The sequence below is a fragment of the Echinops telfairi genome, unplaced genomic scaffold, assembly GCF_000313985.2.
Source record: "Echinops telfairi isolate 266 unplaced genomic scaffold, ASM31398v2 ScPeMD7_3;HRSCAF=10, whole genome shotgun sequence".
NCBI classification, from domain to species: domain Eukaryota; kingdom Metazoa; phylum Chordata; class Mammalia; order Afrosoricida; family Tenrecidae; genus Echinops; species Echinops telfairi.
Genome location: NW_022103899.1, coordinates 35473 through 47517, shown reverse-complemented (window position 1 = coordinate 47517; position 12045 = coordinate 35473). Strand labels below are relative to the sequence as shown.

The 12045-nt window shown below is 43.1% G+C and overlaps 1 protein-coding gene across 1 annotated transcript in view; it reads left to right on the top strand.

Moving 5' to 3' along the window:
* The first annotated feature begins 60 nt into the window (after window positions 1-60).
* Window positions 61-12045, top strand: part of GPR155 (G protein-coupled receptor 155) — a 45462-nt gene continuing 33477 nt past the window's right edge. The window contains exon 1 of the mRNA XM_045296390.1: window positions 61-549. Coding sequence (XP_045152325.1) covers window positions 84-549 — 466 coding nt within the window. The 5' untranslated portion in view covers window positions 61-83. The remainder of the gene's footprint in view (window positions 550-12045) is intronic.

The window sequence follows — 12045 nt, the reverse complement described above, 5'->3', positions numbered from 1 at the left end:
CTAGAATTCTTCTTATTGATTGTCACACTGAATCTATCATTTTTCTTTCCAGAGATTTGGTTGGCGTTGGAGGGTGAAAGAAAATGAATTCCTTTCCTGATGTACCTGCGGAGAACCTCACCAGGACACTCAATCTGTCTGAGACTTTGTCTGAGGCCATGGCGCCTGGACTGAATTCCACCAACAGCCCCCCTTCGATGTCAGTAACAAGGCTTTTTCCCGCCTTGCTCGAGTGCTTTGGCATAGTCCTTTGCGGCTACATAGCAGGAAGGGCCCATGTCATAACGTCCACACAGGCCAAAGGACTAGGAAATTTTGTCTCCAGATTTGCACTTCCGGCTTTATTATTCAAAAACATGGTTGTACTAAAGTTCTCCAATGTGGACTGGTCTTTCCTATACAGCATCCTGATTGCCAAAGCATCTGTATTTTTCATTGTGTGTGTTTTGACCTTACTGGTTGCCAGTCCTGATAGTCGATTTAGGAAAGCCGGGCTTTTCCCTATTTTCGCTACACAAAGTAATGACTTTGCATTGGGATATCCCATAGGTAAGTTATTTTCTACTTCTTTTTTTTCAAGTTCTTAGAACTTTTTGGTCTTTTAGGAGGGAGCACAATTTAAGCCTTCCATTTACTTAAGATTTAGTCGGTGACTTATTCAGACCCTTCTGTAGCTAATAAGTCTTACGTATTTTTTTTCCTAGGTATGTCTAAATTGGGATGCACTACATTTTTCTAAAATGTCAGGGTCTGCAGAGTCTTCCAACCTAATCCCCACTTAAACATCACTTTCATTGAGTCAATTGTGACTCACAGCGATGCTACGGGACAGAGTAGCACTGCCTCTGTGGGTTTCTAAGACTGTAAGCCTTTACTGGAGCAGGCAGCCTCTTCTTTCTCCCACCGAGAATTCGATGGATTCCAACTGCTGCCTTGTGGCTAGCAGCTCAGTGTGTAGCCTCCCCCACCCCCAGAGAGCCTCCAAACACACGATAGCTATCATAAATGATCATACCCTTAAAACCATGCGAGTAGTTTTTCTAGTAGCATTCTTTTTTGCATTTGTCCTATATGAAAACCAAAGACCAAACTTACTGCCATCAAGTTGATTCCATCTCATAGTGACCTTATAGGTCAGGGTAGAACTGCCCTGTGAGTTTCCGAGACTAAATCTTCACTCAACTAGAAAGCTCCATCTTTCTCACTCAGAGCTGCTGCTGGTTTTGAACTGCTGACTTTGGAGTTGGCAGCCCAACACCTAACCACTACACCACTGGGGCACGTGCCACATATGACCAAAGTTTAATTTCCAGAAGAGATCAGATTCTGATTCAAATTGTATAGAGAAGATAAGCATGCAAGTTCCCCCTGCTATCTGACCATAGACCATTCCTATGGAACCTTTCATAAGCCAATATGGCGAGAGTACAGCAAAGAGCCATTTCCCATTGATTTACATGGGTTTGTTTGTTTTTTAGCATTCCCACACCCCAAAATTACCCTAGCAAGTCATTCCAAAGAGCCTGTAAAAGAACACTGACACACAGTGTTCACAGAGTTCAGAGCTATGTCTGCTTCTTGCTGAGGTGCCGGGTGGTGTTCCCTGGGGCATGGGCTACCTCTTTAACTGCTTGCTGAAAAACAAATGCCAAACAATAGTTTGCCTTTTTTTCTAAAAGTGAAAAAGCAGTCATGAAAATAGGTACTAATGAAGGTCTCAGCTGAAAGCGGAGTGGTGATGTAAAGCAACCTTCTGAAAAGCATGACGTTACCTGTATGCCTGTATACAAACAACGAGAAAAGAAAACAATAAGCCCCTGCTCTTGTGTCCATTCTGACTCTTGGTGACCTCACGTGTTTCAAAGGAGAACTGTACTCTGTAGGTTTTTCAATGCCAAGAATCTCACAAAAGCAAATCACCAGGCTTATCTATCGTGGCACCAAGGGGTGGATTTGAACAGCAAGCCTTTCAGTTGGTAGCTGGGAGAAAACCCAGCCCCACCCTGAGACTTTGTAGAAAAACAAGCATTACTGTTGGAACCCTAGAGCCCTGATGGCATGGTGGTTACTCATTCGGCTGCTGACAGCAAGGTTTGCAGTTTGGAACCACCAGCTGCTCCGCAGAAGAAAAAGGAGGCTCTCTGCTCCCATCAAGAGTTACAGTCTCAGAAATGCAGAGGGGCAGTTCTACCCTGTCCTGTAGGGTCACTGCGAGTCACAGTTGACTTGATGGCCGTGAGTTTGGTTTGGGGTTGGAACCCTGGAGACTGGTCATCAGATACCTGTCAGGTCTGGAAATGAACCCCCCCAGAGCCCACTCAGGACTCCAACCTTCAACCAAACATATGAACGATGATAATACTCAGAGCAATAAACCATACAGCAGTGGAAGGGTGGCATTTGTCCAAAAATTGAGCTCAGAAAAACAGAAAGGGCCAGGGAAGGAGGGATGGATACTGGGGACATTAGGAAGGAGTGGGAAGATTATTGGTCCATTGTGGGGATTGCAAACAATGTCACCAAACAAAATGGATGCCAGTTGTTGACTGGAAAACTAATTTGCTCTGAAAGCTTTCACCCAAACCATAATGATAGTTTAAAATAAATACAGCCATTCTTACACATTCAAGAGTACAAGTTGATCAGCTATTTTCCCCTCCCTTATTTTTCTTACTGTCTAGATTAATATGTACATATATGCGTGTATGGATATATATGTAATTATATATGTATAAAACAAACAAAACCCCACTGCTGTTGGGTCCATTCGGTCTCCTAGCATGACTCTGTGGGACCTTAGGACCTTATAGAATGGAAGTCCGCTAGGGTTTCCCGGGCAGTAAAAAGCCTTACCCACTGCACCCCTGGGTGTAGATGTATATACATACTACTTTTGCATGAATATGCATTTTTACTTTATTGTTTTCCAGTTTTTGATGCGTTTGGTTGAACTTAATTTCTTATTTAAGAATGAATAAACTCACTACCATCGAGCCAATGCCAGCTCATACCGACCTTATAGGACAGGGTAGAACTGCGCCGGTGAGTTTGAGACCAAAGCTTTTGTCCGGAATAGAAAGCCTCATCTTTCTCCAACAGAGCAGCTGGTGGTTTCGACCTATGGATCTCCAGGTTAGCAGCCCGAGGTAGAACCACTAAGCCCCCAGGGCTCCTTAAGAACAAGCATGGTGAGCTCTTATTTTTACCCTTATTGACCTTTCCAGGTCAAGCAGCCCAATTTGTTGCTTCTATATACTTATGCTTTCCTGATGAAACAGTAAACATAATTATTTGAGATGTTCACATGTCTCAAAAGGAAACTTCTGTTTTTCAGAATACTCTTTCACTAAAAAAAGTACCCACTCACTCCTTTTTTTATATTTTAAAATTAAAGCTTGTTTTACTTTGATAATCTCGTGATGTAAGGACCTGAATGTAATGGAGCTAGTCATTCATTCCCTCAATGGGATCTGTCAGGGGCCAGTGACTGTGCCACCTGCTAGGTGTTCAGCCGGCGACAATATCCTTACACATAATGGAACTTACATTTTAATGGGGAAAGAAATGATAGAGCAAAACTGAATATATCAGCAAGGTCCATGAAAAGATAAAGGCAGTGATGTAGTGGGGCAGGAAGGAGGGGTGCTAGTTGAGATTAAGGTGGTCAGTGAAGGCCTCTCGGTGACATCGTTTCTGATCAGACTTGAATGGAACTTACTGGCACAAACAATTGAAAGCTACCATTAATTCTCAGTTTTCTCATCCAGTAGTTGTAATCCCTTGCCTTAGTTTTCCAGTCAACAACCGGCATCTATTTTGTTTGGTGACATTGTTTGCAATCCCCAGGAGCCCTGGTGGCATAGTGAGCTACCTACGTGTTGCACTACTTACAGCAAGGCCAGCATTTAGAAAATGCCGGCAGTCTGCGGGAGCAAGAGGAGGCTGTCTACTCCTGCAAAGAGTTTCCATCTGGGAAACTCACAGGAGCCGTTCTTCCCTGCCCTATGGGGTCGCCGTGAGTCGGAATTGACTTGGTGGTTGTGACTTTGGGGGTTGGCGTATCTCGCCAACTGATTTCACAGTGGCGTGAGAAAGAACATTCCAGTGGACTGTTTTTCATCTCCATTGACCCTCCCCCATCACACCTACCAGAAAGAGAGCAACACCAGAAAAATAACTAGGAATAAAAGTGGAGGTGTGAGAAAGAGGAAGTGGGACTTTCTGATTACTTAGTTACAAATAGAAGCTAGGCATGTGCTCCTGTCGGGTTATTGAATTTTAAAATAAAGAACAGACCATGCATTCTAATAGAGACTTGAGAAACAAAAAATCAAAGCAAGGAGTTCATGGGTTTACTTATCAGGGAAAGAGCGTGAATAATGCAGATTCATCAAGGAACTTTTATTTTAAGGACCTGGGAAGTGGTATAATACCGTCATGTTGAGTATTTGCTAAGTAAAGTACTTACTAATCTTTGAGTTTGGACATAAACTATCTGTATCTAGTTTCATGCTAGCATTGGTTAGAAAGTTTATAACTAAATCGAACTGACATTTGTAACTTTATAGGATACAGAATACTTTCTTACTTACTTAGCTCATTGAAGTAGGGCAGATACGAATATCCTCATTTTCAAACAAAGGAAACAGGCTTATAGGGATTTAATTATCTTACCCCGGGTCACATGACCAACAGGTGACAGAGAAAGGGACCCAAACTTAGGTCTTACAGTTCCAAATCCCGGGCATTACCTTCTACCACACAATTATATAACCAACCCATTGACGTAGTCTTCAGGAGACCCAGCCCAACCTTGTCATACACTCGTTTCAGAGAGAATCAACGTTGTCTTGCTTTGGTTTGCCTCTGCATGATTCTAAGAAAAGAATACCATAAAATGAGCAACAGTGGGAAAAGGCCGTTAATCCATTTCTCTACTAACGCAAAGTTCTAAATGAAATAGACGCTCAGCCCTTTCTCTTCGTAACCTCCTTTCTTACATCTCACGTAGTGAATCTGGTCATGTGTCCCCACCAATGTGCTCTTGGTGTCCCGGTGATGCTGTTGGTTAAGCATTGGACTGCTAAGCATTGGTCAGGGGTTCAAACCCACCAGCTGCTCCGAGGGTGAAAGAGGAGGCTATCTGCTCCGGTGAGACTCACAGCCTCAGAGACCCTGTAAGGGGTCCCTGTGAGCCGAAGTCAACTCCCTGGCAGTGAGAACGCAGTGCACGTACCCAATTTCCACTATGTGCATGTGTCTAGATTTTGAGTTGTAATGATTTTTATTTTGTTGTTGTTGGTTCATGAGTGACAGCTTTTGCAATATTGAATTGTAGACACTATCTTTATCAAAAAAACAATCGTCTAGGATGGAGTGCTTTCATTCCCTTCCTGCAGATTGGCAGGTATGGTAGAGAAGTTTTGGGTCCCTACGTCTGCTGCCTGATGAGGTCATTCATTGCTGCTTGCACCACCCGCCTCCTGCCTCTCAGGGTAGAGAGAGATGACGGCGTCCACAGTGAAGCCCTTTCTTCTCTGTGCGGCCCTGGCCTCGCTCGTTCATAAAGGAGCCTGTGGGCTCTAAGGAATGATTTGTAAGTCTGAACTTGTTTCCTAATACCTGTCCAACTTACAGGTAATTCAGGAAACTTCTGGCCAAGAGGAGGCAGTTAAGTGGATGAATTGAGAACATAGTCTTGCTTCCTCTACGTCCATACTATTCCGGTCACAGCCACCTGTGAAACGGCAATGAGCCTGTATATCTGTGCTCACAGAACGGGCTGCCGCAGGGGTTTACAGCACAGGGTTCACAAAGAAACTCACCGGTTTTTAGGACAATTCTTTTCCGAGGTGCTCTAAGGAGTCTGAGTGTGGGAAGAAACTATCTTTGGAATCTCCCAAAGTGAAATGTTGGCTCCAGCAAATCAGAATGGTCCCCTGCCTCTGTCATGAAAAGATATTAATAGGGCATAGTTAAGTCCTCTAATTTATTCTTCAAACAATGCTGATAGCATAAGTGCCCTGACTAATCATAATTATGCTCTTGTGCGCAAGCTGTAAACAGAGAGGAAATGAAGCATTTAGCTATATGCCATTAAATAACAGAATGATCTTGTCTGGGTCTTTGTGTGCTTTGCTAGGAATTGAAACCCTGCAGGAATCAAAATGGGAGCCACAGTGGGTGGCTAATTTTGCCTGTTAGTTCTTCAGAGCTATATAATAACTCCTCATAGTGGAACACCTCCCCTTCCCACAAGATCCTTTTTATAAGCACTAATTAATTGAAACTTAATAGTTGATATAATGATCATAAAACTCATTTTAGTTAGTGTAGGTCACTACTCATTTGTGTTTTTTTAAGATTGGAAAAGCCCTCCTCAGACAGGCAACAAATGGAAAAGCCTTGCCAATTTAAAGGTGTGATCATTTGTAGCTCTGCAAATGTATAGCAAAAAAAAAACAAAAACAAGAAATGACTAGACTCCCTGTGTGAATTCTGTTCTTCAAATAATCTGGTGAATGTTTTATCTCAATTATTTGCTCTGTTCGCTCAAAAGAACTCATTGCCATTGAGCCGATTTCCACTCTATAGGCCAGAGAAGACAGACACCCCCCGCCCCCTGCTTGTTGGTTTCAGGGGCTATAAATCTCTAGAGAAAGAGATGACCTCATCCGTCTATGGAGCAACTGGAGAGTTCCAACTGCTGACCTCGTGGTTAGCAGCTCAAGGTTTAACCCAGTACACCACCAGGGCTCCTGGCTCTGCTCACTAGATTGTGTGGTCTTTGTATACCTATTGAGCAGACTTAAAATACCCCAGTAGTAACCTCATTTATAAATATTCAGGATATGTTAAAAAGTGTTCATGTGGATATGAAAATAGTGGATTCACCGATAACAACTGAATATAAAGTATTATGTTCTATAAAACACATCTTACTGTAAAAACTCTTCAATGTGTTATTTGTTCAGCACTGTGTTCAAAAAACAAAACGAAACAAAAAACCCCACCAAACTCACTGTCACTGAGTCCATCGATGCCTACTCATAGTGGCCCCATAGGACAGGGCAGAACCCCCTGAGACTGTGACTCCTTGTGGGAGTAGAAAGCCCGTCTTTCTCCCAAGGAGCTCCTGGTGGTTTGAACTGCTGACCGTTCCTGTCACAGCCCTTGAGTAATCACTATGCCTTGAAGAAATTCAGGATTTACTGAGGCCAAACGAAAGGGCAACAGTGACGTCGTCCTTCAGGGGCGTGGAGTGGAGGTCGTGTGGAGGAAGTGGTACCTGAGATGCGCCTGCACTAGTGGGCAAGTGTTGGCTAGGAAAGGAGCACCTTCAAGAACTCGGCGAAGATGATCTGGTCCGCATGGTGAAGTGCTCCTTAGGACATGGGTGTTGGGGCGGCCGATGGCATCACACGGAGGATGCAGCCGTCGTCTAAGAAGTGGTGAGATAGAAGGCTGCGGTTGATGTTCCTTGGGGAGGAGCAACTCAGAAAGGGGCTGAAAAAGGTTGCGTGTGACTCTTCCAAAACTGTAAGCAATGTCACTGAATTGTTGAAGTTTGCGGTGTATGTTTTCAACAATCGCAACACAATTGCAATGAAAAAAGAAGTAGTGAGAAGTGAGCTGGATACATGAGGAGCCGGTTTGGGAGACAGGGCTGTGAGTGTCGAAAGAAAGTGTTTATGGCTGACCCTAATGGCGATGAGAGCTGTGGGGGAAACCCTAACTTTTAGGATTTGGGAGGTACTGTAGGCAAGGTGGTGCACGTGGTAGGTGTCAGACTGCAGACCTAGAGGGTGGCAGTCCAAACCCACCAGCTGCTCTGTGGGAGAAAGATGAGGCTTCTGTGAAGACTTCCAGCCTCAGAAACCCGAGGGAGCAGTTCTGCCCTGTCCTGGCGGGTCTCTGTGAGGCATAATCAACTTCACAGCGGTGGGTTTAGTGGGGGTGTGGTAGGCAGTGAGTGAAATGGATGAAAGGGCTGGCTGAGAAAAGAACATAACTGGTAAAGTCACAGGTTGAGATTTTTGACTGCTAGGAGTAATACTCAAAGTGGTGGTGTAGTGGTTACGAGTTGGCCTGCTAACCCCTAGGTCAGCAGTTCAAAAACACCAGCTGGCTGGAGGGGCAAATAATGAGGCTTTCTACTCCCGTAAAGAATTACAATTTTGAAAACTCACAGAGACAGATCCAATTTGTCCTAGAAGGTTGCCGCGAGTCAGAATGGACTCAACAGCAGTGAGTTTGCGTGTTTGGTTGTATGTTTGAGAAATATCCAAAGGAGAAAATACAAAAGATCCCTCCACTAGGAAGAACACATTGGTGATTGGCTAGCATTGTTCTCTTAACACAATCTGAAGTGGATTATGTGTGGTGATTATTTTCTAGTGTGGAAAAAAGTAGATTTCGGACAAGGGGCATTAATTTAAGGGGCTTTCAGTAGCTCACAGAACGACTGTTGTTCTCTATCAAAGGAAACAACTTAGCCAGTTGGGAAAATGCTTGCACTCAAACAGAAAGCCTAAGGCCTTGTCAACATATATTTTTAAAAATTGAGTGGTAGGTAGCTATGCAGATATCTAATCAGAAGAAGTGCCTAATCAGAAGTTCCGCTATCTAGAAATAGTTATCAAATGTGTATTTAAAATATGAAACTTTATGAATGCATGAGAGAAAACCACTATAGCAATCGTCATGAAGATAGCATCTTGAATTTGGAAACTGGGGGATTTGTGAGATTTTATGTCATCAGATTTTTTGCTTAAGTCCTGCTGTCTTTGGGGAACATTATAGACTTGTGGATGTGCTTACCTGAAAGAAAGGGGGTAAGAATCTTATAAAACATAGGTTTTAGCAACAAGAACAAAGTGCACTTGTGAGGTTATGTAACCCCGTTATATAACTTTAACAGGACATGTGCTTGACACTAACTGAACTTACAACTCCTGAGTAAGTAAACAAATATATTTCTGTACCTTGTGTCACTTTATCTTAATGTAAATTGAGAAACCTAATCTTTTACATTTTTCACATGATTACCTCTCTTCTTGTGAGTGATTGTGGTTGTTCTTTTATCTCTTTTTTCTTCCCCCTTATTTTATCTTGACAACTTCAAACCAATTATGAATCCACCTTTATAAGCATTAAGGTAGATAATTTCAGGAACCACTGCCAAAAATCTGCCTAGAGACCAGGCTATTTACCCCAAGGCTGTCTGAGCTGCCTTAATCAACCCAAGACCAGGCTTACAACCCTGTTTGTCCAATTGGAAACGTCTAGAAATCTGATCCTTACCACCCACCTGCTCCCTGGAGATCCCTATCGTGCAGGGGCTAAGATCTGAAGTCATTGTGTGTAACTAATCAAACCCTTACAACATTCCTCAATAAATCCAGCCCAGCCAGATTTGCTTTCTCTCGAGCACAGTTGTTCTTCAGTAAGCAAGTGAAGTAACTTGTTTGCATTTGAGAGCTTATGATAAATCCCTCTCATCCTGTTGGCGGCCCATTTCTCATACCTGTATGCCACGCAAGCAGAGTTATATGACATCCCCCAGCTACTCGAATACGACATCAGTCAATGACGTGGCTTCTTTGAGGGCCATGCTGTCCGATGAGACTACTTGTTCTCACTGCTGTCATCTCCTGACCTCAATGTAGTCATTCTTCCTCATTCATTAAAGACTTACTATCCTACTCCCTGCCATCTCCCCCACCCCCACCCAAGTCTTGCCGTTACCCGGTTTGACTGTAGCATCCAATTGAATCACCGCCAAGTACCCAACAGTTCCCTGACCTTCTCATCTCTGGTGGCATTTTCTTTTACTCTCCTTTAGCCACCACCTCCCATGGCTGCATCCTTGAGAAATAGTAAATTTGATGGCTCATGATCTCACCCCAAACTCCCCAAACTTTTGACGACAGTTAATTCTTGGACTTCATGGACACCTCCAGGCTCTGACCCCTCTGCTTTCTCTCTGTCCTCCATGTCCATCCTCACTCCTCCTCCCATAGAGGCTTCACTCCCTGAACCATCACTCAGCCTTTGGAAATGAAGTCAGTCATCTCATATGCCCTTATGTCTCTCCCTAACCTAGGAAAACCTCAGCCCCAAATTAACAGGAGACCCTTCCACTGACCCTTCAAGAGAACTGAAAATCACCTTGTTGTTATTCCTATGGCAATGTTTAGTTGACATTAGTGGCAGTTGACTTTAAGTGATTCCTTTTCTATGGCTTCCTTCCCTCAGTAAGGAGGGCTGCCCAAGATTGCCCCATCGTAAAGCTGTGATTCTCAGAAGCCACGGCTTCCTTTCAGCTTTCCCAAGTATAAGGCTTGCTCTCTTGCGCTTTAGAGGCAAACCAGAGGATTTTCAGTGCTTGCTTCTGGTCTGTTCCTTCCCTTCTACCTTTGCCTCAGTCCTTTGCACTCTGGCCTCTGCCTTACCTCTCCCATGAAGCTGCTCCCTCCAAGAGAACTGAAAATTACCTTGTTGTAACTCCTATGGTAATGTTTAGTTGACATAGTGGCAGTTGACTTTGAGTGGTTCCTTTTGAAAAATTCTACCATTGTACACTAGTCTTAGCCCCCAGCTAGCAAAAATTAGGGCGGTTTAACTAAAAATAGCTTAAGTTGTTTATCATTTCATGTGGTAGATGATATTCAATGTATTATATTTCTCTTCCTTTCCATCTTATTACTACAATTAATTTTCCCCAAAGAAGGCTGAGGTTAGTCTGCACTAGTTAGATCAATGTAAGATATGCTATAATTGTACTTATTGATGCTTTGAATGTGAAAGTTGGAAACAAAGAAGAAGGAACAGGAGTTTAAAAATGTGGCCTTGGTGATAGAAATGAAGCAGGAGAACACGCAATAAAAGTTAGCAAAATCAACAACTTCTTCATTGCACATTTTTTTTTAGCAAAATCAACTTCTTCATTGCACATTTTTTTTCAACAACATAAATGCCAATGGTACATGTGGACTCCACCAGATGGAATACAAAATCAAATTGATTACAGGAAGAGATGATGGAGAAGCTCAATAATAGCAGCTAAAATAAGGCCAGATGGCCTTATATGGAAAAAGGCCATCAATTACGTATATGTAAGTTAAGGTTGAAGTAGAGGGAAGTTAAAAGAAGTCCATGAGAGGCAAAATACAACCTTGCATATATCCCACCTGAATTTCAAGACTATTTGACTCTTTGAACTAATGACAGAAGGCCTGACAAGCTGTGGGTTGACATTAAAAATATCACCACACAGGAGGAAAGAAAAAGGTCGTTTAAAAGACAGGAAAGAAAGAAATGATCAGAATGGATGTCAGAAGAGACTCTGAAACTTGCTCTTGATTGTGGTGTGGCTAAAGCAACTGGAAGAAATGATGAAGTAAAAGAGGTGACCAGAAAATGCCAAAGGACCGCTCAAGAAGACAGGGTATTACAATGAAACCTGCAAAGACCTGGAGTTTGAAAACCAAAAAGGAAGAACATGTCCAGCATATATCAAGCTGAAGAAAAAGAAACTCAAGCCGCACACTGCAATATTGAAAGACTCTAGGGCAAAATATCGAACCATGCAGGAAGCATCAAAGAAGATGGAAAGAATACACAGTCGCTGTGCCCAAAAGACTCAGTCGACATTCAGCCAGTTCTAGAGGTAGTGCGAGATCAACACCTGAAGGAAGAAGCCGGAACTGCACTGGAGGAAGTAGCAGAAAGCAAGGGTACAGGAGTTGACAGAATACCAATTTCAACAAGCTACTGGAGTACTGGATGCACTCCCTTGTCTGCCAAGTCTTTTGGAAGACAGCTACCTGGTCACCGGACTGGGCGAGATCCAAAGTCATACCCATCCCAAAGGAAAAATGACCCAACATCATTCAGAAATTACCTGACACTATTTTACATGCAAGTACAATTTTGTTGAAGACCATTTCACAAGGATACAGCAGTGCACAGACAGAGAGCTGCCAGCAATTCAAGTCGGACTCGAAAGAGGATGTGGTACAAAGGGTCTCATGCTGATGTCAG